The following is a 26859-nucleotide window of genomic DNA, read 5'->3' as shown; positions in this document are numbered from 1 at the left end:
CTTTTTCTGAAAAACAAATTAAATGCAAATCTTCTTAATATGCCCATTGGGAAACACATATTTTATCTTTGTTTAGGAGACATTTTTAAGCTTTTCAAATTCCTTCTTCAAATATTGAGAATATAAAAAACAATGTTCTCATTTCTTTAGCACACTGCACAGGGAAAAGGTCATAATTAGGTTCCATACACTCTTTAATTAAGCAAATTAATCCATTTAAGCAAATGAGATGGCCTGACAAGGGAAAACAAATGCCATCCTCAAGGAAAGAACATCTAAACAAATTAGACTGTATTTAGAATTAATTACATCAGTTAAATAATATGGTACGTACCAATAAGAAAAAAGTCAGACAAATCTCCCTTCAGAGAGAATAATTTCTTACCAGTCTTCTTATTCAGCATGTACCCATCAAGCTGATCAAGGAACAGAGTTGAACACTAAGATTATCAAAAAGAAGAAAAAACAAAGGTTGGTTCTCTCTCATCCTTGTCAAATTGGGTTGTTGGTGCATGGGACATCTTTACGTTCACTTTAATTGGTTGGATTTACGTGCCTGCGTTTGTACACCCATTACAGGCTCCTACTGCTCGGTACAGGTTTTTGATGAAACTCAACTATTGAATGACAGTCTAATATAGATCTCAAACTCAGAGACCTGGAAGATTCCTTTGATTTGTCTCCCTCTTAAGTATTTCTCTTGTAGTTTGAGTTAATCATACTTCACTAATATGATCGCCTAGTTATCCTACTTAATACAATTCATGTCTCATGTCTGAAAGATAATCAGATACTCACTGTTGTCACAGATAAAACAAAACTAGGCCACGGATATCAGGATATTGCAAGAGATTTATCAAGGCCACATAAGAAATTGGATGACTATTTTTTTTTCCCTTAACCATGAAGGGAATTCATGCACACAGGAATTTGATTGGCAAGCACTAGGTCAGCCCATCCATCGTGCACATTATGGAGAACATGCTCCACATTTGCATTGACATTGACAATGACATCGCATCTGCAGTATTGTCTTTCAGTTACAACCCAGCAATTCTTCTTCCTATAGTGCCTTAGCTTCCATAAAATCAGCAACAAGTGAATGAAATAAAGATTTTGATTGTCTTCTTCAAAATCTAGGACACTGATATGTGAAAACTTTATAGGATTAACTAGGATGAGTATTAGCAAAAAAAAAAAAATCAGTTACTTCAACAAAGACTTATGTTTCATGAATTCATTGATCTGTATGCTCAATAACATGATGGACCGTGTATATACCATTTGATAATGTTGCACTAGAGATTGATCAAAAATCTAATTGGCAGAAATATTCAATACAAAGAGAGGCCAAACGGTGGCACAGTTGACAAAATTGGCCGGACCTGGCACAATCATCAAAGGCCGATGTAGTTTTGGTCATGAAGATAAACATCTTCAGACATTCTCTCTGAGATACACCAGAGTAACTGGTAAAAATAATGTAAACGCGCCTTATATCAGGCAGACTGAAAAGAGTCAGATGAATTGGCTGATTTCTTGCAAAAACGGCTAAGATCTCATTACAATCTTGCTCATTTTGTCGATTCCAACTCAGAAATCATTCTCAACAAATATTTTACTCTCAGTACAAGAAGATGGAAAAGAGAAGAGGTCAAATATTAGAAAGCAGAAAAGGAATCAAATATTGATCAAAGATCTGAGTAGTGGAGCAGATGATGAACAATGTAAGAGGCTAGGAGCAGTATTTACATTTATGCAAGGAGAGACGGACGTTAAGGAGAAAAGCATGTGCTTGTTGTAGGAGGCACAAAAATCAATTTCTTTTCTTTACAAGATTAAGATGTCAATTGTAATTTCTTTTCTTTATTTGAGTCTTAGATTGTGATATATATAAAAGTCATGTTTAGATATTGAAAAGTTTGTTGAATTTTGTTTTAAAAATTCAAAGCATTTTTTTTGGAGTGTTTTTAGTCCCACATTGCTAAGTGGAGAAGCTTGGAAGGGCTTATATAGGAAGCCCTTCCATCCTTGCTTAGCAATGATAAGAGGACCTGCGCATCATGGGCCAAGCCGTCAGTGGATTGGGGTTCGGGCCAATCCATAAACCGGGCGTCACGTGCGCGATTAGCGAGGTTGCAAAATCGGCCGTGGGCCCTCGCTCACGGGCGGCGGTTTATTTTGGCGGATTTGGAAGCAGTGTCGTCCCTCCTGCGCAAGTGTATAAATACACTTCTCACTTCCTTCTCAATTCACTCCGGAAGCAAAGCATTCCTTCTCCTTTGCTTTCTTCTTCTTCTTCTTTATGAGTTACGAGGCTTGGTTAGCGATGCGAGGTTGAGTCACAGTGCGGTCGTTTGGAGTGCACCTACGGCGCGGCGATTGTCGGATCTTGGGAGGATTTTGGGACCTGCACCGTGGGCGGCAATTAATTCTCTAAAGACAGTCGGCACGTCCGACGCTTTGACCGGAGATACACAATTTCTTAACCCTTACTGTTATTAAAGTTTATTGCATGCTCGTTCATTTATTGGTGCAATTATAGATTACTGTATTAGCGTAATTAGTTCTATTACAATTATTACAATTTTAGAGAATTGATTGCCGCTACACTGAAATGATCACTCAAGTTCCTGAGTCAACTCGACCACTTCTAAGACAGATTGAAGCTATGCAGGTTAATTTCATTTTGGATTTTTCTTGCTCACTTGTTTGTTTTGTTCATGTTTTTTTCACTACAAACTGTGACTCTTTGTAGCTGAAGTTTTCTAATTTTCATTAACTTCAACTTTAACAGGAGACCGCTGCAAGAAGAGCTGAAGCCTGGGCTGGCGTGGAAAATGCACTAAACTCTCGCTTGCAGGTTATCATTAAACATTTCTAATGCCTCCAACTTGAACTATGAATTTTTTTTAAAATTATTTTAGGGATTCTGAATACATGCTTTGGAAGGATTTCCTCCAATGAGATTGTACTACAGAACAGGAGGATATTAGAACAATACATCTTTGGTTTAAAATATAAGTTTTTAAGAACTTTGCAGACATATGGAAAACCCGTAGGTGGTACTTGTTGGATATCTTACTAGCTCTTGCTTCTCGTTATAGACATCAAAACCAATTATGGTAGTCAAACACATAGATAGTGCTTTTTAGATGGATGTCTTTTTATCTTGATGAGAAAGTTTTTTGTTGAAGGTGTGACAAATTATTTTCCTGGTAGACCAACTAATGTAGAAAACCGCGTTTAAAAATTTTAGTTGTTTTGTTAGAAAATTTTAGGATGATTAGGTCCTTTTTTCGAAGAACAAGTCATGCTTCGAGTCTATAAAAGGGTTACAGATCTTATCTATTAGATCTTATTTAGTTGATACATTTTTTCTTCCTTGGTCTCCTTGCTGAGTTGAGTTCAAGAAATTGTGGTGCGAAATTGTTTTGTATCAATTGGGATAAGATTTGAATTCTTGATTTGTTACAAAATCGTTCCAATCCCTTCCACTAAGTTTTCCTCAATTGATGGCATATGTTTCTCTCATGAACAGCTTTAGACTTCCTTTTTTTGATTTGAGCCTGAGCAACAGCCCCTTCTATTTATCTCAAGCTCGATCTGATTCTTCTCAATGTGTGGACATCGAGCACTCTGTGGGAGGCCAAAGCTTGTATTCTGCCAACCAACCTCACTGATCCCTCCAACCTGCATTGTGGGATGCTGTCTCAATGCTCACTATTGCTCACCACCACGCTTGAGGCTAACCTCCCTTCTTGGTAAAATCCCTGTGACATAGTCTATTGGTGATCATCTTTCACCACTCATGATATAAAAGCACTTCTGGTCCTTCCCTGTATCATCTGCATCTCAATCCTACTGGTTGAACCTCCACCTTGCTATCAGATTTTCCTGTATGACACGTTCAACTCTGCCAATCAGTTGACCACCATACCACAAATGCACAACTGTGGCCACCTCCAGCCTTCCCACTTTGTGGATCTGCATGAGTCGTTTCAATGTCTATCGTGTTACCATCTTACCATTCTGTGACTGAGCTTTGGACATTGCAGGTTGACTAAATGCATTGCCTCAACCTCCTCCAACAGCAAGGACCACACCTCCATTATAGACCACCACTTACAGGCTGTCACAACATCCCATTAAAGGAATTGACTACAAACTATTTGACCATCATCTATCATTAAAAATAAATAAATCTTATAAGTTATCCTATGTAGTTTAGTTATCCTTGACCATTCAAAAAAGAAATAATACAATTATCATTTTTGTATCATAGCCTAGTGTGTTATACTTTTGTTTTACAGGCATCGTTGCTTATTAATAACTTGAGGTTGACATGTCGAGAGATGAGAGACAGATACTAGTTGTGATGCTAAAATCAAAATGCAAGGCAAATCTAAATTTATGAGAACTAGAACCAATCACCCAAATAACTTTAAAGAATGATTACCCTTTGTATCCATATAGTTCCATAGATTGTAGAAACTCTCACTTTTTATCATGTTATCTGATGTCTAAAAAACATCAGGTCACCTTCCTAAAAATAATAACAATCATTATTAGATATATTATAACAAATACCCCTGTTTTTTATGGAAGATTCTTTCTTAATGCATTCCTTAATTGATGATTTGACCTTAAATGAGCCCCTCGACCGCACTTTAAATAAGCCCTTGTTAACTTGGTCTCTTATGAAACTGCAGGATACTTAATTGAATATTCAGCTTTATTGAAAACCAGTATACTAGTAATCAACTTTCATCAGGGAGCCCTTTTGCCCAAGTTATAACACTACCTCAAGGACTCGAAAGAATCAACAACAAAAGATAAATATAGGAATAAAATTGAAATAATTGTTTAGAATAGTTATTAAAACATCTATGATCTATGTTCATTTATTGTAATTTTTTAGTTTAAAACTCCTTTGAATATTATATGGTTTCTTTGTAATGATTATTATAAAAAAAAAATACGTTGATACATCCTATAGACTCAAAGGCAACAATATAAAGAATATCTACATATTCATTAGCCCTAGAAATCCCTTAGGAAGTCTGACGAAAGCATTTACGTTCAGTCTTATTATCAGAAAAATTGAACCTTATCATATTTATTTAATTTACTAACACTTATTTAACTGTTAATTCAATTTTTAAATTAGTGAATATGCTAAATTACCAGGAGATATGCAAATCTGTCTTTCATGTTGACTTTTCCCAGGGTAGCCACAAACACTGCTAGATCAAGCATAGTATTTTCTGAGACATTGTTAGGAGAACAAAGCAAATGCTGAACTACAAAAATTAAAATCTGAAAGAAATTATGCTGGTTCCTCATTCATTGGAAGGGCATCTAAGAATGGATAACAAATAAATCATATTCAAGAAACTTCACGAGGCAAACAACAGAAAAAACGACCGAAGAAAGTGCTAACAACTTGCTTTGAGTTAAGTTTTGCTTTATTGAGGAGAATAACACATGCAGTGTTTATAAATTCTTTAAAACCTTTATTAAAAACTTTAGTTGTTTCCAGACATTTAAAAGTTTTTAATTTTTTTGGGATTAGTAGGCCATATTTTTATGAAGCACTGATCATGTATAAGTCCTTTAATATCGAAAATTTTAGTTGTTTCCAAACACCTAAAAGTATTTTTGATTTTTTGGATAAGTTGGTCATATTTTTTAACGAAGAACTGATCGTGTTAAATCCTTTTCTCTTCAATGAGATGAGTTATTCTAGTATTTTTGGTGTGAATTTTCATGCTGCATCCCCGACCCAGCAGCAAAGCTTATTATAATTTCTGGTTATAATTGACAGGAGGCAGAAGCCAAAGCTGCAGCTGCAGAAGAAAAGGAACGAACCCTAAATGAACGCCTATCTCAAAACTTATCTCGGATTACTGTTCTTGAGACTCAGGTTTGCATCATTTTTTAAGCTACTATTCTTTCTTTTTTTCCAATAAATAAGCCAATTATTATGGTCAAATGTTTAGATTGCCTGTATCAGAACAGAGCAGACACAACTAAGTAGGTCACTTGAAAAGGAAAGGCAAAGGGCATCTGAAAGCAGACAAGAATATCTAGCAGCAATAGAAGAAGCTGCTACTCAAGAGGGCCGTGCCAAGCAATTTGAAGAAGAACTCAAGGAGATAAGAAATAAACACAGAAGGGAGTTACAGGATGAGGTGGTTCACAGAGAACTTTTGGAAAAGGTAATTCTTATTGTGGTCTATTATCATACTTTTCCTTCAGTATTGCAAAGAAATGAATCGAGTCAGTTGGAAGTCAAGATTAACAATTTATTTAAATGATTCATGTCTTTGCAATACTGATGGCTTGATGGTGACACTGATGCATCCAGTGCAATCTCATATGGTTGTTATTGCTTTAAGTTGTTTAACTACTGATTTTTAAGCGTCAGCGTCACCATCAAGCCACATTTCTTCTTAGCATTTGGGTTTGGCTACATCATTCTTATGACTTTATTGAACCTTGTTCAAGACAATATTACTAGTAATATTCAAATCAATAAAATTATTTATTACACTAATATTTTCTTTAGTCTTCATCTACCCTCTTGCTCATTCCACTCTTCTAATCCTATAATGTAGTGCTTGTATTTAAATATGTTCATACTATCTCCATCTATTTTTCTCTCATTTTACCATCAAATTTAATACTGATGTTTAAACACTTAAAAAAAAAATGATACAAATGAGACTGATAAAATGCAATGTCTTTTGGTTGCTGCATTTTCTAACAAATTATAGAAATTGCTTTTTACTGACCTTACATGTGAACGCCGACAACACCTGAAAATCAATTTAGCAGAAATAAAAATGCCAAGATGGCCATATAGTTGGTTGGCTTAGAGTCAAAGGTGGAAAGCATAAAGGTAGACTGGAGCAAGGTTTAATGTTTTGTTCAATTTTCAATGTGGGGTAACAATCCTTGGCCTGCGTGAGATCATGTCAGTGTAAACCAAGAAGAGAAATGAGGATAAGAAATACTGAGGTAAAGAAGAGGATCTTATTGTTGTTAGGATTTCACTTCATATTCTGAAGGCAAAAGGCACCTCGACTCATTTTGGACAAACCACACACAAAGAAGATGTGACTTGGTTTGTGTCCTAGTGTCTCGACAAGTTTCGTGTTTTGGTTGGTTAAACTGACTATAGATAAGTCAATTTAAATATTGCTAGTGATATAACTTTGCTTATCAATGAGGGATAAGATCCAATCAAACCTAAAATGTTGGGACAAAAAGATGATGACAATGCGTGGATATGTCCATATACCTGATAGCTGTGATGCTTATATTCACTGTGGAGTGGCTTGTGCTTAGTAACTATACTTCCGTTGTCTTTTTCTCTTCAAGTTGGACTTTTAATTTAAATCAGCCTACTTATCATATAATATTTTATAAAACTGATTGCCTAAACTTTTACTGGAAGCATGAGCTTACTAAATAATTCAGAGGAGCTTTCTGGTATATGACTTACTGGTGATCATTTCACCTATATGTTTTACAGATCAGCGTGCAGTTTTTTTTCCTGATGTTTGGATTTTGACTTTATTTCAGGAGCTCGAAAGGGTAAGAGCTGCCAAAGATGAACTGGAAAAAACTATTTCTCATGAATCGATTCCAGTTGCAAATCAAAATTCAACCAGTATATCTACTATAGTTTTTTCTTGCTCAATTGTTTTAATTGTATTTCCCCTAATTAAAGCTTATTATTTCAATATAATTGTTTTAAGTCTATTTTATTCTTTTGGTACTTGTGCAGAAAACTTACAGATTAGGAAGCTTTCAACTGCTGGGAGCTCCAGTAGTATGGAAGAAAGCTTTTTCTTGCAAGCGTCTTTGGACTCATCAGATAACCCTTTCTCAGAGAAAAGGCACTCTGGGGAAGCAATGGTTTCTCCATATTTCCTGAAGAGCATGACACATAGTACTTATGAAGCATCATTACGCCAGAAGGATGGTGAACTTGCATCATACATTTCACGCTTGGTATGAGAATACTCACACTGGTTGGTAAAAGTATGCATTCCTTTGGTAAATAGCTAATTTGTATGCCTAATAAAACTTTGACTTAAAAGATTCTCAATGTAGTTGCCGTCTGTACTACTTACATGTCTGTCAGATAAAATATGAATTTCTTTGGCAACAACATTCATGTTCTGTTGCTATTTGCTACTTATTGATGCTTAGATACATTTTTATAGGCAGACAGTGAAGATTGTATTAGGAAATCATCATGATTATCTGCAATATCATTTAGAAACATAGATATATGTATGGAACATTGAAACCATCAAAGAATAATGCATTAAAATTGTATGTTTGAAACACTCGTCCTAGATTTTAGTATTCTCTTGCCTTGTATAGATGGGTCTGCTTTTTTGTTGTTTTTTTAATCATATTTCTGTTTCCTGCTTTTCATGTTCAACATATCTAAGACACAACTTCTCAATTTCTGCCTATGACTGGACGAAACCCACATACTTCCTATGTGTATTTCTCTTCCCTTATGGACCTATTTAATCTGTCTTGGATCATATTTGTAGGCTTCTTTGGAAGCTATTCGTGATTCTCTCGCTGAAGAACTAGTCAAAATGACAGAGGAGGTTGTCTTTCACAGTACTATTATTTTTAGTTACACAATAACTTTTCTATTGCATGATTCCTGATAACAATCTTGATCGCTGTCATAAGCAGTGTGAAAAGCTGAGAGCAGAAGCTGCAGCTTTACCTGGGTTAAGAGCAGAGTTAGAAGCCTTGCGACGAAGGCATTCAGCGGCACTGGAACTTATGGGTGAACGTGATGAAGAGGTATGAAGCCTCGATCTATCACCTTTGATCAAAATTACAACTTTAAGGTTTTCCTATTGTAGCAAGATGGAAAGTGGACAACATTTTTACTTTATTTACTTTAGCAAGAGTGAGAGTGTTCTATATTCCTTGTTTGGGAAGAAAAATCTATCTCGATTCAGATAATTGGATTTCAGCATAAATGTTTTTGATCTTGTACCTTCTGCAGTTGGAGGAACTTCGAGCCGATATCATCGACCTGAAGGAGATGTACCGAGAACAAGTGGATTTGCTTGTGAACAGGGTAAATCTAGTTCAGTAGTCAATTCTTGCCTGAGTATAAACAATTCCTCTGTAATTCTAATTGCACCTACCACAACAGCTTCAGAGAGTAACCTCATCAGTTGGTGTGAACTAGCGATACGCTGCAAATACGCATCCGTTGCTGAACGTGATCGATCTGTTTGGTGATACAAAATTTTGACTGCCTTTCGAATTGTAATCAACTCTCTTGGTCGGCCCCTTCTTTGTATTTGCTGTAGTGGTATACGATGTAACGAATTCAGAATGGAATGTGAAGTTGAATTGCCGTATATCTTTATCACTTCGTATATGTGAAATAATACTTTTTGGAGTTTTGTTGTTGATGAACTGAAGAGCAATGCGAATCAATGCCTCTTTTTACGTAAATCGATATTACATTATGCCAGCAGTAATTTCCTACGCATGGATCAAGTTTCTAATTTTGGCAAATTTAAGGATGAATTTTTTTTAATGGATGATTGATTTAAAAATGTTATATAAAAATTATAGGTAGAATTATGTTTACTTGGAACTATGTGAATTGCTTAAACATTATTAGTATGCGAGTGTGTACAAATTGCATGTTAATGTAAAATTCTCATATACATTTTAAAATGAAAATGATTAGAATATGAATGCTATCAAAATGCAAGTTTAAATGGACATATCTATTCTCAGTGAAATTGCTACTGCCATTATAAAAAATTGGTTTATCCGAAAATTAAATGGAAGTTTGATTTTAAAATTAGTTTATTAATTAAAGAGAAATATACCCGCAGATGTGCTGGCATCCCTCTCCGCCGATCACCTTCGCCTTCATTGCCGAGTTCTCTTCGCAGGTAACATTCCGTTCTTCTCCTTCCTATCTGTTCTTGTTCCAGCGGCACTGACGAGTACTACTGATTCCCGAGGTCTCTTAAGTGCGGTGGAGAAGCGCAGTGCGGAGCCGCCGGGGCGGTGCGAACTGTCGTTTGCGAGGCGGTGCCCGAGAAGTAGAACTCGGCCGCTAAGAGGGCTCGTCTGGCTGAGAAGTACCGCATGCCCCGCATCTACAACATGAAAAAGGTCTTTTCCCCTTGCATTTCAATGAAAGCTGAATCCTTTTAGTTTCTATCTTCTTCCGCTTCTCTTGGATTATGTCATTCTCTCTCTACACTGCTTTCAACAGAATCCTATTCTCGACGAAAGAGCTATGGAAGTTAAATCAACTTTACACTTTTTTCATCATTTAGATCGCATTCATATGATTGCTTATGCCTAGGGTTTGGGGACACATTCATGCATAGCTTTTGCGTAGCCTGTTCTCCTAATATTGCCCTGTATGCCTCAATCATATAATGGTGTTGAAATGCTGCTTCTTATTGCAGAAACTAACCTTATTAGTCCCTATTGTGGGGGTTGAGTCTGCTCTAATTCTCTAACATTATTTGTTGGTATTCACACTACCAAATCACCGTCTGTAGGATTAATTCAAATAAGATAGATGCTCAAATTTGCCACCTTAAACCTCCCGAAACTTGCCCCCCTAAAATAAGGAATCACCTTGATTATGAGGGTGTAAGCTTTGTTTGTTGTGGTCCTCCAACAATGCTAGATGACAAGTGCAAATACACACATGAAAAAGAGAAATTAATGGTGGTTTGACCTAAGGGTGCAAATGAATTGAGCCGGTTTGAAAAATATTCGATTCGTATTCGAAATTATCGAATTCGACCCGAACTCGAACATGTTCGAATATTTTTTTGAGCCGAATTCAAACCTATACTATTTTGTTCGATTGTTCACGAGCCGCTCGCAAGCCGAACTATTAGGAAATAATCATTATAAGTAAATAGTTATTTATTTCCTAGTTATTAGGGAATAATTATTATTAGAAAATAGTTATTTGTTTCCTCGTTATTAGAAAATAATTATTATTAGGAAATACTTATTGTTTTCCTAATTTATGCATTTTCCTATTTTCACTTGTAATGGTATTTATATATACCATATGCTATCATTAATAATATGTGTGAATTCTATCGTCAATATGGTATCACAGCGTTAAGCTTAACAACAATTTTTTTTAAAAAAAAATTTCTTTCTTTTTCTCCTTTCTTCCGCGTTTCCTTTTCTCATGGTTTAAAAAAAACCTTAGCTTTCTTCTCCTTTCTCTGCCGCTGATGCCAACGGGATTCACCGCTATCGCATCTTTTCTACTGTTCACCTGTTGCTGTGGCCAGAGGAGGCATTGTCGTTCAAAGGCAGCCCACCATCGGCCTTATCGCCGTAAAAAAAAAAAAAGTTCTTGTTGTCACTCCGCCGCCGACGTCCTTGTATCACTAGCCCCCCTTTCCCTACAAATTTAGTGACTCCACGCTTCCTTCGCTTTCTCCTTAACGGGTTCAAGTCCATCCTGTGACACCTCCTTCATCGGTGTCGCCTTTTCTCGGGCTTTCTGTCCGGCCACGTCTGTGATCTCTTTAGCTTTCTTAGAATCTTCTTTCTCCCCTATTTTCCTTTCTTATGTTTTTTTTGTCCTAACAAAAAAAAAAATTCTCTTTTCTGACTTCCTCTTTTCCACTGTATAATAATTTTGTTTTCATCTTTCAAAAAGTCCATTAATAGCGAGGTTCAATTCCTCCTCTTTTCTCTTTCTCTTCTTGTTTTTTCTCATAGCAAGAACAATATTATTATCTTTTTTCTTAAGTTTATAGACATCAAATTTCATCCTTCTCTTCCTTCTCTCCTTTGATTGTTTTTTTTAAGCAGCATCCGCATTATAGCGGTCTTTCCTTCATGAGTATTGTTTTAGCCATCTTCTGATAGGCCAAATAGCAAGTTTTTTTTCCCAAGTTTTGTTCAATAGCAGATTTTCTACATCTGCTCCAGCATATGCGGCCGCCAAAATGCAACCTTCTCTCTCTGCTGCTCTTATTCCGATGACTAAGTCAGATTCCAGCCTTCAAACAACAACACCTCATCCTTCTAGTTGTTGTCTTCTTTCATCAAAGGCAAAGTTCAACAAATCGTCGTTTTGTTGATCGCACAGGTGGATTTTGCTCTAAAAGAATACCCATCGGCCCCCTTCTACAATGGTTGCCGCTGATGACATCACTCGTCGGCTATCTCTCACAAATACTTCTAATTCATTTTCCAAATAACGCACGGTTACGTGCTCTTCGACTGAGGCTGAATATCGTGCCATTGCCTCAGCAGCAACTGAGATCCAATGGATTAAGTCACTTTTGACAGATTTGCTTCTTCCGGTTACCACGCCTGTTGTGCTTTTTATTGATAATTTGGGTGCCACGCCTCTGAACTACGAGTTACTCATATTTCCGCCGAGGATCAGTTGGCTGATGCACTTACAAAGTCATTTTCTCGACCTCGGTTGTTTTCTATTTACAACAAGATTGGTATCATTTCTGGGACATCATCTTGAGAGGGCGTGTTAGGAAATAATCATTATAAGTAAATAGTTATTTATTTTCTAGTTATTAGGAAATAATTATTATTAGAAAATATTTATTTGTTTCCTAGTTATTAGAGAATAATTATTATTAGGAAATACTTATTGTTTTCCTAATTTATGTATTTTCCTATTTTCATTTGTAATGGTATTTATATATAATATATGCTATCATTAATAATATGTGTGAATTCTATCGTCAATACGAACTCGAATCAAATTTTAAATATTTTTACACAATTTTAACTTAAATATATTTAAATTAATGTTCGAATAATTCGAATCGAATTTGAATTTAAGGCATTTTGAATTATAGTTCGAATATGCTTGAATCAAGATTAGAGCAATTCGAATAGAACTCGAGCTCGAATTTTATTTCGAATCGACCTCGAGCCAAAGCTATTTGTATTTTCGAGCTACGAATAGAGCTTCGGATATCGTATATATTTTCAAGCTCGAACTCAAATATCAATATTTTCATATTATTTGGCTCGATTCGATTCATTGGCACCCCTAGTTCGACCTAAGCTACTTCACCGGGAGAATCTAAGTCTATCTAATATGAGAACAATGATAAATAGATGTCGCAAATTCGAACTTGCGTTGAAAAATCTGGACAAGCTTCTTTCCTAGGTTTGTACAAAAGTCATTGCAATCCTTTGTGAACTTCTTTCTTAACATTTGATGGAGAAAACAAGCAACCACTCCTCAAGCACCAGAAAGCTCTTCTTTAGAAGAAAATACTCCTCTCCTCATTTGAAACCTTAGTTAGTGTCACATGGTGAGTTGTGGGCTACTAGAGAAGTATTAGAAGTTTAGATAATTGAACCATTATTAGATGGTGCTTAAGTTTTATGGCTTGCAGTTGTCTGACACCCTAATGGTCATTTCTCAACTAAGTAGATTGTGATAATTTGTATCAGAGTGGCCCTAATTGTAGGCATAGTGAGATGTTGGAAAGGGCTATTGTATGATGGTGTAGTCAGTTTAGATCTCACATGTTGCTGATTAGAATTTCGACAAATTACCAAACTGCGTAGGAAAGTTTCCGAAATATCCAAATCACGTACCCGAGTTTCAAAATTACCAAATCACATACCCAATACTCATTTTGTCCCTTCTCTCATTCGCCAAATCGATTGCTATCCTGTAGCAATCAATTTGGACATAATTTTTAAACAATTAAAAAACCTTCTATGATTAAAAATCACTGCTCTCAATACAGTGTATCGAATTGATGTTTGAGGACATGAATATAATCAGGAGAACTAGACAAATACATATGACTTGATTCTATATCATTCCGAGCTCTTTAGGTCCATCTGCCGATTTAGGACATGAAATAAGGTCTTTTCTACTCGTCTAGTTCTCCTGAATATATCAATGCCCTCGAATATCAATTCGATACATCGTATTGAGAGCACCAAATTTTTGAACACGAATTGAATTTTTTAATTGATTCGGTATGTTTCTATGATCATGAACAATAACTTTAATTGATCGCTACACTGTATCAATTGATTAATTTTTTTTTAATGATTAAAAAAATCTGATTCATGTTCAAAAAAATACTGCCTTCAATATAATGTGTCAAATTGATGTTTAAGGGCATTTTTATAATCAAGAGAATTAAACAAACACATAGGACTTGGTTCTATGCCATTCCGAGCTGTTTAGGTCCATAAGTTGATTTTGGTCTAAATCGGCTGATGGACCTAGAGAGCTCGGAATGACATGGAACAAGGTCCTATATGCTTATCTAGTTCTCATGATTATATTCATGCCCTTAAACATCAATTCGATACACCGTATTGAGAGCAACTAATTTTTTATCATAGAAGATTTTTTAATCATTTTTAAAAAAATTGTCCGAATCGATTGCTACATTGTAGCAATCGATTCGGTGAATGAGCGGAGGGGTAAAATGGGTATTGGGTGCATGATTTGGTAATTTTAAAACTAGGGTACATGATTTGGGTATTTCAGTAATTTGCCATTAGGATTTGGGCTATGAGTTGAACTGCGTCTTGACAGGAATACCGAGACTTAAGTGGAAGAGATTCCGACACCCTGATTTAGTTTACATGGTGAATTGCAAGTTAATAAAATTTAAGTATTTTGTGCCAATTGTTGAATCTGCAAAGTATGGATTAATTCTTTCACTAAAGGTCATGACGATGGTGCATTTCTATCATAAGATACATCAGACGAAAATCATTAGGCAATAAATATGCTAAATAAAGTGGAAACAATCTTGTCAGTTAGTTTATAACAATTGAGTTTGGTTGATCAATGATAGGTACGTTTTCTGTCTTTAGCTCAATGGTGATGATTTGGTGCTCAAACAAGAAAAGGACAATTGCATATCTTATGCAGTAGTAGAATATATTAAGCATCCTAAACTCTCACGAAGTCATAAAACACAAGCTCAATCAACCATCATTTATTGCGATAATATGTTCGCAACTACAATCACCATGAATCTCGTCTTCCACACAAGGTCTAAGCATCATTTTTTTCTGTGTAAAGAAGAAATCTTAATCAAGCAGAAAATTCAAGACTGATCATTGAAACAGGGCAAATGTTCAGTACTCTATTAAAGATTACAAGTTAATGACTTTCAATGAGTTATAACTTGCAATATTCTGTTTAGGTGGTTGTGACTCTTTTGCTCAAGCAATCTTTTGAATCTTAACCTTTTGGATGAAGTTCTTTTGATTTTCTATGATCTAATGCATTTTCTAGAGATATCCCTCATTTGTATAAATATATGCTCTGACATATATTTAGGATAAGAAAACTGGAATGCAATGTGTTAATCCTCTATTTTGTTACTTTTCAAATTATTTTCATTCCTGGTTCACGATGCCTCTACTGGAGAGAAACTGCTGCTTTTTTGACTAGTTTGGATTACGGCAAAAAGGCTTCTTTTCTTTTACCAACATGCTTTTAAAATAGTAGAACAAACAACCAAGGACCAAGTAGTTGCTATTCTTTTATTATCATTGGTAAAGTATCGGATTGCATAAAGTAGCATTGGTTGGATTTGTTAAACATTGTCATCGCTATTCTGATGAGAACTATAAACACCATGGAGTTCATCAGTGCCTCTGTCAGATTGATGAAACCTCAGACCCTGTATATCAGAGGGAAAAAAAGGTTGTTCCTTCTCAGGAACACGGGAGTAATGCCCATGCCCCGATACTTTGTCAATGCCTGCATGATGGAGCAAAGCCCAAATATGTGTCAAGAACTCACCGCCGCTTTCTAAAAATGAGGCATGCCCATTTTTATTATCGCAAGGAGCCAAGTATATAATCATCTCAGCCCAGAATTCGGCCAACACCTTCCAACGAGTTGCTTCATCCTCTATCATTGTGATCAATGTCCAACCAAGCTTTGCGCTCAGCTTCAAGGTGTCTGTGACTTCGTCTTCTTCTTCCTTCTCCTCCACGACTTCCTTGGCCAAGTCCATCATCCTGTCATACATCTGCTCAGAATTACAGCAACCCTCAAAGGTTTCCTGAGCCTTTTTTATTGTTTTCTCGAATATGAACCTCACAACCAAACGATGCTCACGCAGCAGCTGAGGTCGGAAGACTAGCAAGTATGCACAGTATTGTGACATGCTCGAAGCAACAACATAATTTGACTTCAGATCTTTATCAGGGTTCTTCCTGTCATCCTTTTGCACGGATCCGCTCGATGAAGTGCCCATCCACTTTTTCATACGAATAAGGTATTCATGCGTTCTACTATGAGTCGCATCAACATTGTAATGACGAAAAAAATCCAGTTCACAAAGAGCAGTAGCTATGTGCCATACCAAGATGGTGTGTGCATCTGTTTTGAGCTTGCACGACCATGACAACAGCTTCTTCACCTGATTCCTCTGCAACGAAAGCACACCATTGCTCAACGGCTCGCCGTTCCTGATCTTGTCTCTTTGAGCTTGGAGGGACTCGAAGATGGCCATCTTGGCTTCCTCAGGCAATGTGATTTTGCGGCCCTCTTTTGCTCCACTTAGTTCCTCGTCCTTCATACTCAGTCTCATACAATCCATGAAGTTCATCGTCTTCGGCTCATAGTTAAATGATTTGAGAATATGGTACTGGCCAATCTTGTTATGCCAATGCTTCACGAGTTTCCGACTGCACAGAAACTTCACTACCGTCTCTGTTGCAGGGCTCCTCTGCCATGAAGGGTACTGCACATACTTGGACAGCAGCAACAACTTGGTCCAGTCGGAGAATACCAAGCTACTAATCCTGAAGACCTCCTTCACTATGACTATCGCAAAAAGGTAAATGGTAATGATATGATAAACAAAGTTCCTGTTATCCATGTCTCTGCTTATCGACACTAGAAGCCAACAACATGAGCAAAAGGTGACGAACACGAGAAGGCTGATGAAAAGTATGAATCTGGTGACCAAGATCACAGGGAACAAAGTGTGGAAGTAATCATTCAAGAATGCTAGTTCTACCTCGATCACCCTGAACACTCTTCTGTAGTCCTGGCCGGGCAAGAGCAGCCCGTCGAGAAGCAACTGATGGGCCTTTTCATGATCGGGCTCCGGCAGCGGGTGCAGGTCGTCGAATTTTCGCCGGATCAACTTGTGGAGCACAAAGGAGAGACACAGATCTTTGAGCCTGCTCTCTGGATCGCCGGTCGTGAGCAGGCTTCCCCGGCACTGCCAAACCTTCTCCAGGGTGATCAGTCTCTTCTCATTAGCTACCCTCAGCTCGATCCGGTAATCTGATGGCGCAGGCTGCAGCTTGTTCTCCGGTTTGGCTTCGCCGTAGACCAAGTACTTGTAGCCGCTCATGGTGATCGGATCTGGCTTCTCAGAGCTGCTCAATTCGTGCTCGTAGCTCATGTAGTCAGCGACCAGCCGCGAGTTCTGACCGTGCCGGTAAGACTGATCGGCCAGCTGAAACACCCACATCCTGAACAGGAGCTTCACCACGTGCAACAGCAGTATCGTCCAGATGGCCGGCAGAATCTGGCGGTCGCTGGTGGTGTAGAGAATGCCGGTGTAGACAGAGTCCATGATCTTGAGGAGCTCGTACTTCAACCTGCTCACCCTGTTCTGCTCGAAATCGGCATGGCAAACGCTGTCGGTGAGGACGAGGAGGAGCGCCACCCAGAGCCAGTTGAAATCCTTTTGCGCGAAGGTCATTTGCTGCATCGAGCCGATGGTGTACGTGACCAGGGAGCCGGAGATGGCGTCGAAGGCGTGGAGGGCGTACTTGAGGAAGCTACTGCGGCACCGGTACAGGTTCAGTATGTAGGCCACCACCAGCAGCAGGGCGATGGTGATCACCAGGCCCTCGACTCTCATCAGCTCTCTTTCTCTGTGCTCCTTCTGCAAATCCATCTCGTTCTATCTCTCGATCTGCACCTCCCTCTCTCTCTCTTCTCGTCCTATTTAAAATCTTTGCTCCAGTTTGTTTTTTTCTGATCGATTGGGAGCATAAATTCATCGATTTGATGTGTTTGCTGCATATATTCCTCAAGGGACACGTTCGAGACAAGGCATCTATGCTCGAGCAGTGATAAGATTTTCATTGCACTCTGTGTGTGTGTCTTATTTTTAGTCATTTTACCTTTTTAATTTGGGCGAAGCGAATCCGAATCTTTGTTCTGAGCTTTAAATTGCGTCAAAAATGGTATTAAAAATTGACCTTTTTGTTTGTAATATATTTGTGCATTTTATCGTCTGTATTAATCGACGATCACTCGATTAAATTGTATAAGAATTGATATTTTAGATATATACTTTTTATTTTATTTAATAGAGATTAAGAGAAATTGACGGTTCACTTCACATGGGAATTAGAATATTGGATAATGCCATGGATAACAAAGTCTAATTAACGGTCCCCGCAAAGACCATTGTCAACATTCAAAGTCATCGCTCCGCACGAATCCTCTTTAGACAGAGGAAGAGACAGAAGACGTCACTCGTCATATGTCATTTTAAATGATATATAATTTTTTCTCTATCTATTTTTTTTTAAAATTTTATTTTATGCTATAATTGCGCATATGTAAATACTATCTTAATTCGAAGCGTCCAATTTTTTTAGAAAAGTTTAATAACGAAGGTGATTCGTTTGACCCCATGAAAATTTACAATGTTTTTATTGGTGTCACTGTTACGTACATTGATAAAATTTTTTAGAAAAATGAGAGGGAAATTTTCGTCTTTATTCTTAAAAAGTAGTTTAAAATAACGACAACAAAGTGCCTTTACCAATAAATAAATAAACAAACTATAGTGGAAGTGCAGCTGGCCATTGGACTTACAATATTAAAAGAAATGTTCCAAGGGATAACTAAATTGAGTTCTTGCGGTTTGATAGTGGTTACTGTTGATGTGAATTTGTGAGCACCTCTTCTTTGTTTAAGTGAGCCTGTGGCTTCAGAAAAAACGTACGAAGAAAGGATTCGTGAAAGAGGAAGATGATAGCCCCTGTCTCAGGCCGTTACATCTTTCTTATATGCCTTCTTCCTTGTAACTATCGTCGTTGTTTCATAATGATTGTAATGATTGTGCTATAACGGAGACGACTGCTGTAGCATAACCGATCCACCCTCCTTTAATTCCCACCTTCAAGTCCGAGCCCCCTGCGTGCTATGACTCTCATGGGTTTGGACTTGACGGGATGCTCCCTTTCCATGTATTGGTAGAGGTGTATAATCCCTATCTATTTTACAAGTGAGAATCATGCATCTCCATCAATACATGCAAAGAGGATATTCTCTAGATTGTAAAAGTAGTCCAGAGGATCCGGACTACTTAGACTTGGACTTCTAAATTTTTACAATCCTCGAAATTCGGACTCTCGAAGGACTCAGGCTCGAGCTTCCAACCCCCTAAGCTCTTGAGTATCTGAGGCCTTGGGACGGCTCACATGATATATCAAAATCCTACAAGAGTTTCATTTTATGGATTTCAAATTGAATAATAAAGTATACTAATTTTGACTTACTTTCTCATCATAAAATAAAATGTATTTGATTCGAGTTATCATATCATCAAATAATTCTATAATTAAAATTATAGAGAATAAAATATAATTTAAAATTCAACTTTAGATTTAGATGTTTTAGTATGTAAACAAGTATCTGAAAGTGGTGGAGATGGCGTGTTGGACAGATGACATTGTTGTGGACATGGAGAAGAGCTGGAACTAAAGAAAAGATTACGAACTAGAGTGAAAAAGGATCTAAGTGCTTTCTTCCTCTCTGCGCACACGAAAGAGAGATCTCATAGAATGTTAGAGCGAGAACAAGGGAAGAGGTCCTTGGCATAGGGCCTTTGATGCTCAAGTTAGTATAGTAGACTAGCCAAAGTGAAGAAGATGAATAGTAATTCTATAGCAAATGTGTATATATATGTGCCTCTGAGAGCATACCTGGCCAACGAAAAGGACTTTCCCTTTTATATCACCTCTCATAACCTCTATAATAATGAGGTGACAAGAAATATTGGCCGTCAAAAACTATCAAGTAATGGAAGGTATACAGTCTGGAAGATGTGTAGTCTCCCTCCGATGAATCTTCTATTAATAGTGTGTCTAAATCGTCTTTTATAACTTGCGCTATTAATAAGATGATTGAGAGAATATGTTGTCATAATGTGTTAGTTAATGGAATGTGTAGAGTCACCTTCGAGGAAGGTTCCACTGAATAAGTATACTGTAACATAAAAATATTCTTTGACAAATAATCGTTATTCTCTGACGAGTTGTTGTGATTCTCTGGCACTGCTGTCTCATGAAAGAAATCTGACTGACCCTGCTTCCGACCAGCTGTATGATAAAGGATTTATACCCTTATAAAACGAGGAGCACTGCATTATAAGTTTGGTTGTCCATGGAGCCGATCTTTATACTGAGAGTTGTATTATAAGACTGAGCCTGTGAGCTGAAAATAATATTGCAGAAGTGGGAAGTTGGACCTCATATGCTTGACCGGTGAATTAAGATCAAATGAGTTTATTTTGACAGGCGTTGTAACCGATCGACTTGTGTAGGAGATAGGGACGTTGAGCCCTGTAAACCTGACCAGTTTTATAACTGATCGGTCGTATGAAGGAGGACTGACATATGAGTACACTGAAGCCCATAGGTTCATCCAACTATATACTAAGAGAATACGCTGCAGCAATGGGGAGTTGTATCTCATATGATCCATCGACTTTGGGGTCATTCGGATTTAGTTTGTATGTCTTAACACTAAGGTACTGAACGGAGAGATAAGTCTATTAAACCCGACCGACTTATGAGCCATTTAGATTTAGTATGTATGTCTTTGCATTGAACATGTAGATAGGTCCATTAAGCCCACTCGGCTCCAGGGTTGTTCAACCCTACATTGGGAGAGCGAATACTAAGCTTAGATACGTCTAGCCGACCTTTGATCCGATCGGCTATATAACAGAGTTATGTAGTGCAGGTTTTTGACGGTCTTTGTGTCGGCCGATTGTTTACAAGCGAGCACTAGATCTTTCAAGTCCGACCAACTCTTAGGATGGTTGTCCTTATACCGAAGGGCTTGGCGCTGAGTGAGGAGGTAAGACCTGATGAGAGCGACGTTTTAACCGCCATTTCACATTGACTTTGACTATCATGTCAACTCCGGGTCTACTCCAATATCTCATATCACCTAGTTTAATATTTCTGTATTAGTCTAGTTCAAGAAGTCAAATACATGCATCTACACCATCAAATCTGTGCACATTCAATGGCATCAAACAAATGTTTGGACTGCAGATTGCCGGTGCAATAAGTTGGAGAACAAAAGCCCTCGATGGAGCTTGTTGGAGAAGAGGCGGCACACTGCAATGCTGAGATCCATGGCATGTCGATTGCTACGAACATGATCGCGTCGTCGATGCACCGAATGTGCCGCTCTCGACCTCCACTTTCGAGTGGACACCAATGTTGCTTCGTCCCTCACCCGAGATTGTTGATGACATCACAAACCTAACATAGTCTGATGAGGGCTTCGTTGATTCTCCACAGGGGTGGCGGGTGGAGGAAGAGGTCCGGGCGAGGCGACTGCCATAGGCGCTGGTGAGGTCGACAATGAACTTACTACCTCTAGAGGCGCTGATGGTGGACTCGGTGAGGCACACACCTAGGTCGAAGGGATTGGTGGGAAGGAGTTCGAAGCGGTGGTCGAGTTCGTCGATGAAGGCGCCGCCACACTTGCACTAGGCCTCGAGGTGAGCCCAAGGTTCCTAGGTGCCGATGATGCAAAGGATGAGCAGGCACTAGGGTTGGAACAGCTAACCCGGTTAGTACCGAGGGAGGCAATGAAAGCAGTTCGGATCCTCTATCCCAAAATTTTTCTGTCCCCGTGTCCCCTTGCCGATCAGGCGGATCAGATTACATCTCAAGAATGCCTTACACATCACGAGCATACTGCACACATCTTAAGGATGTCATAATGTCTTAAGATGTAATCTGGTTCGTCCGATCGACAAAGAGACATGAGGACAGAGAAGTTTCGAGACAGAGGATCTGAACTGCAATGAAAGGGGTGACCATGAAGGCAAGGGCCACGTGTCCCCTTGCCGATCAGACGGATCAGATTACATCTCAAGGATGCCTTGCACATCACGAGCATACTGCACACATCTTAAGGATGTCATGATGTCTTAAGATGTAATATGATCCGTCCGATCGACAAGGAGACACGGGGACAGAGAAGTTTCGGAACAGAGGATCCGAACTGTAATGAAAGAGGTGACCATGAAGACAAGGGGCACGGATCGTGAAAAAATTAGAGGATAATTTTGAAAAAAAAAATACTAAAGCTAGAATCGTGGAAAACCTTACACTTCCAAAGTATTTCGATATTCCTCATTTATTGATACGGTGGGTATACTCCATTATGAAGAATCACTCATTACATAAATTAAATTAAATTTTTATTGATAATCTTAAATAGATAATCAAAATTATCAATAATAATCTTCAACCCAAAGCAATCTATATATTCTATTATATGTTCCACTGGATATATAGTAATATTGCATGATATCTAGAATGGGGTAAAGCATAGCCCCCATGGAAGAAAATTCAACCCCGTCTATGCCGTCAGTGTCCCAATGTGATTAAAGTTGAATGGGCCCCACTGACTCCCGGTAGACCTCACTAATCCCCTTGAGCGATGTTAGGATACTGCTTGCACGGGCCCGGCAGCCGAGGTGATAGTGTCACCAATAAAATGAAGTAAAGCAGGGAACCACTAGAGGAATAATCAAAAGGAAGGAAAAGAATCAGATTTTTTCCACTCTGCAACTGAAATGAAAGAGATGTGGAGTGACATTTAAATTCTTCCTCTTACTTTAAGTGACTATTGTTATTCTATAAATTCGAACCCCTAATTTTTGGCCGTCAAATTTAGACTCATGACCTCTAGTGGAAAGTTTTTGAATGAATAAAACATTGGAATTTATCCCGCATTTACATCAGATTGAATTGTACGAGTCAAATCTAGTATGGATGCCTCGTCTCATGGCCAAACTTTGTCGATGCAATGGACTTTTGAGGAAGACAATGACACCTAAATTCTCTGCCTCCTAATCGATATGCCGTAAGGAACCATGGTTTGTGCACTTGTTGATGGAGAAAGCTAGTGGGCATTGAAGAGCGACATGGAGATTCCACTATACACCAAGAACAACATCTCCCTCTCTAGCAATCCTACTGACCATTTGTGCAACCCAAACAAGTATCATTATTTACTTATTGCATAAGTAATTCACATATACCATCATTCAGTTTTGGCACACTCATTTATTTTAATCAAATGTTATCATTTAGTTTTAACAGTACTATGATTAATTAATGCAACAACGTATTAATTTTCAGGTACCAACTTTATTACAGTTCTGTCTAGTGAAACTATCCAAACACAAGATCTGTTCTGGCATGAGGAATAGAATTCCCCAATGCTTAGGAAGGCTGTGAACTATCCAGTTTAGGAACTGGAAAGTGAACATCAGTTTTGAGAAGACTTCAGGAAAAGTAATACATTTCACATGTCATGATTTCCTTAGTCAGAGAAGGAGAAGCTACCTGTTTTAACAACATGAAATCTAAAGAAAAGTTGCATAGAAATTGCACAATGTCAATGATCTATTCATCTTTTTTCTATTTTGATGAAAACTCCACATTTAGGTCTTAATGAAGGAATAGCAAGTTTCAAGTCAATGAACAATGACTCATTTCATTCGTCTTTGACTCGAACATTTTTCTGAAGAGTTGTTTTTGCATCCATTAGCAAAAGCATTCTCCATGCTTTAGCTGATCAACTTGCTGTCGTGTCTCTTTTAAGACTCTCCAATGTTATAATGAATATGATAGAAATGGTGCCCAATTGGTTAAAGGGTGATAGATTTACTATAATGAGATAAGGGATCAATTTTAGATAGACACATGCTCTCGGGAAAAAAAATTCCTTCTACCCTTTAGCCACTTGGCGATTGGCTATAAACTGATCCCATGGTTTACCTCTCTTCTCATAACCTGAGGATAAACTGTGAGGAACGTCAGGATTGACCATAATCATCTTTTGGCATAATGATAGTACATACATGTAGAGGGAGGGTATGTCTCTTTATCTAATGTTTCATCGATGAATGATATGTTGTAGCTTTCATAGATGACTTTGTTGTTGCTCAGATTATTGAGTGAGATTTGAAGCACATAACGTTCAAGCAAAAAAGTCAAGTCACTGATTGACGAGAGCATGTCAATTGATTATTTAATGCAAGGAAACTATGCTTGTCTCGCTGATTGCCAGCTTAAAAATTCTATGGTGAACAAAATTTTGCAAGTAGGGAAAAAGGCGAGAAGATTGATCAAACCGGAATGCAGGAAAACTAAAGGAATTCAGATGGATGCCGACTCCTTAGACATAGTAGCCAGTGAAAGTACATCCTCTTCCAACTATCTCGCCGACACAGAACCATGCATATAACTCCAGCCCAAACAGAGCAGCAATGCCAGCATCTTCGACCTTGAGCTCCTTCCTGTTTTGCCATATGTGTTTCACCCCATCAAGCTCCTTCCAGAAGGATTCACAACGACCGGGAATGCTGTAGAAAGAAAGGCATCATTATTTTTATGACTGCAGTTTATGGAATTAAAATTAAATGCTTTTGAGACAAAGCCCTACAAGACATGGTTATGCAAGAGTTCAAAAGCATAGCCTCAGACCATTAAAGAGGGAAGCATCTGAAAAAAAAATGTAACTACTTGTTTGCAAAATCAAATACAATTTCTATATAGCGCCTTCCACTTGACTTAAGCTGTAATGTGACGTTGTACATACTTATTTGCAAGACCAAGTGCGAGTGCAATTTCGATAGAAGGACCCTGCATAGGAATCCCTATGGAGAATCCTTCTTCAGCCGTTGGTCCAAATTAATTAAAGCTGCCAGGTTTAATGAAAGATATAGAGGGCAGTGAATGTTTTGGGCTCGGTAGGACGATTGTACTCCATAGGAATTTTTATGGAGTGGCCCTTCATAGGAATCACGCTTTGCAAAAACAAGCAACCTTTACAGGAATTAAGACCTGAGAAGATGGTGAAAATGTCAAACATCAGGTGACATACTAGACAAAAACATCGAGCACACTCCAATAAAGAATACATCAGCATCTAAGGATTAAGACTAGGAGTACTGATACTAGTGTCAAGTGTCAAACATGCGTTGGGAGGGTATAAGAAGTGTACGAGTTCGAACTAACCAGAGGATCTGCTATCGGAGAAGTGCCCTCTTCCTCACGTCAAGGTTTCAAATTTGATTTTGGATAAAAATCATTCTATCAGGTATGATAAATGGATCAACAACAGGCATATTTTAGATCATGCTCCTAAGGAACAAGCTTATTGAAGATTTTATATCCATTAAAAATCCAAATAGAAGCAAAACATCTTGAGTTAAACTATTATTAAAGCAAAATAAGCCTGAATTTTAATTTGAAGCAAAAAATTACCCAATATTTTTGTCAAAATAATGGTTGTACCAGTTACCCATAACTTGGTTGCTATTTTAATATAATCTACAATTTTGATAGCAAAAAGAAAGAAATAAGAGATGCTTCAGATCCTAGAGCAATAAGTAAACATACAAAAGATTCATACTAGAAAAAACATTTACGAGATTTACATATCATGAGAATAATTTCCCTGCACACTGAGATCAGCATTCATGGATGAAGCTCCAATTTCTTGAACCAATTTTGTTCAAAACAAAGAAAAAAAAAAAGAAAGAGAAAAGTTCCCATTTGTAATAAGAATATCTCTAGTTCTCTCCATTTCCCCCCGTTCTTTCCCTAGGTCTCACATATAGAGATGAGCAATTCAAATCAACCTCTCAATAGTTTTCCTATCTTTTCACACAATTTTTTTACCACCCAAAGTTTCAAGGAAATGCTTACCTTTTACATAAAGTAAACGTTTTGAAATATTTACTCCTGGATGGAAACTTAAATTTTTTACTTGAGTGCATGTTCAAACTCAATCTCTCAAGAACTCTCATTTTAGCATGCAATCACACAGGTCAAGGACCAAGTGTTAACTATTACGCCCTAAAAATGTAGTGAAATACACAATATAGAACCCAAAGTAAGACTTCTAACCTTGCAAGTCGAGTATAGAACAGCTTTTTCGACAGATCCTGACATGCCTCGATCGTGGGTGGCTGAACGATGTACTGCTTGTTCTTCTCCAGCAGCTCCTTGTAGTAAGCGCCCCCGTGCTTGGCGATGAACTCCGAAGCCTGACCAGCCTTCGACCGAAGTTGGTGGAGCCTCGACGCCATCACCTGCGGAAACAAGATCAAGTCCCGCTAGATCAGAAGCGATATGCAGCCCCAATCCCCGAAAGCCCAAATCTTCAACCAATCCAAAAAGTTCAGAGGGATTCAAATTGCCGAAAGGATCTGGAAGAGAAGTACCTTCGGATCTTACGAACCGACGAGAAAACCTCCGATCGATCGGAAGCGCGAAGAAATCCCTGGAAGAGATGGAGAATTGGAAGGGAGATCGGTCGAGGACGCCCCCTTAAATTGGATGCCGAGCTCAATCTCACTCGGTTCCACCATTTACCTATTGGGCCTCGGTCAACAATTTGGGCCGGCCCTTTGCCATGATAATTGGGCTTTCGACAGCCCAATTTAAAAATACAGTTGATAAATTGTTAATGTTCGTTGCATTATTGCAAGTACAATGAGCAGTTTGGCCTGGCCAGGG

At 38.1% G+C, this 26859-nt stretch overlaps 3 protein-coding genes across 3 annotated transcripts; 1 reads left to right on the top strand and 2 right to left on the bottom strand.

Moving 5' to 3' along the window:
- Nucleotides 1-2609: 2609 nt before the first annotated feature.
- LOC121981147 (golgin candidate 5-like) lies at nucleotides 2610-9470 on the top strand. The gene is made up of 10 exons (XM_042533521.1): nucleotides 2610-2677; nucleotides 2798-2863; nucleotides 5828-5926; nucleotides 6003-6221; nucleotides 7591-7678; nucleotides 7796-8022; nucleotides 8580-8639; nucleotides 8731-8844; nucleotides 9053-9127; nucleotides 9206-9470. The coding sequence occupies exons 1-10, from the start codon at nucleotides 2618-2620 to the stop codon at nucleotides 9239-9241; spliced, it is 1044 nt and encodes a 347-aa protein (XP_042389455.1). The 5' UTR covers nucleotides 2610-2617; the 3' UTR covers nucleotides 9242-9470.
- A 6156-nt stretch (nucleotides 9471-15626) lies between these two features.
- On the bottom strand, nucleotides 15627-17957 carry LOC121979822. The gene has a single exon (XM_042531812.1). The coding sequence runs from the start codon at nucleotides 17955-17957 to the stop codon at nucleotides 15627-15629; it is 2331 nt and encodes a 776-aa protein (XP_042387746.1).
- A 6355-nt stretch (nucleotides 17958-24312) lies between these two features.
- On the bottom strand, nucleotides 24313-26720 carry LOC121981146. Its single transcript, XM_042533520.1, has 3 exons — nucleotides 26565-26720; nucleotides 26248-26432; nucleotides 24313-24698 (listed from the first exon to the last, which is right to left on the bottom strand). The coding sequence occupies exons 2-3, from the start codon at nucleotides 26427-26429 to the stop codon at nucleotides 24512-24514; spliced, it is 369 nt and encodes a 122-aa protein (XP_042389454.1). The 5' UTR covers nucleotides 26430-26432; nucleotides 26565-26720; the 3' UTR covers nucleotides 24313-24511.
- Between the last annotated feature and the right edge of the window lie 139 nt (nucleotides 26721-26859).

Source organism: Zingiber officinale, chromosome 5A (genome assembly GCF_018446385.1).
Source record: "Zingiber officinale cultivar Zhangliang chromosome 5A, Zo_v1.1, whole genome shotgun sequence".
Lineage (NCBI taxonomy): Eukaryota > Viridiplantae > Streptophyta > Magnoliopsida > Zingiberales > Zingiberaceae > Zingiber > Zingiber officinale.
Note: the sequence above shows the minus strand (reverse complement) of the source record. Positions and strands in the feature narration are given on the sequence as shown.

Coding starts and splice junctions, on each gene's coding strand:
- LOC121981146 (XM_042533520.1), bottom strand. CDS start 26,429: ATGGCGTCGAGGCTCCACCAACTTCGGTCGAAGGCTGGTCAGGCTTCG. Junction 24,699..26,247: donor TTCTATACTCGACTTGCAAG/GTTAGAAGTCTT, acceptor TTCTTTCTACAG/CATTCCCGGTCGTTGTGAAT.
- LOC121981147 (XM_042533521.1), top strand. CDS start 2,618: ATGATCACTCAAGTTCCTGAGTCAACTCGACCACTTCTAAGACAGATT. Junction 8,023..8,579: donor CATCATACATTTCACGCTTG/GTATGAGAATAC, acceptor TCATATTTGTAG/GCTTCTTTGGAAGCTATTCG. Junction 8,845..9,052: donor TGGGTGAACGTGATGAAGAG/GTATGAAGCCTC, acceptor TACCTTCTGCAG/TTGGAGGAACTTCGAGCCGA.
- LOC121979822 (XM_042531812.1), bottom strand. CDS start 17,957: ATGGATTTGCAGAAGGAGCACAGAGAAAGAGAGCTGATGAGAGTCGAG.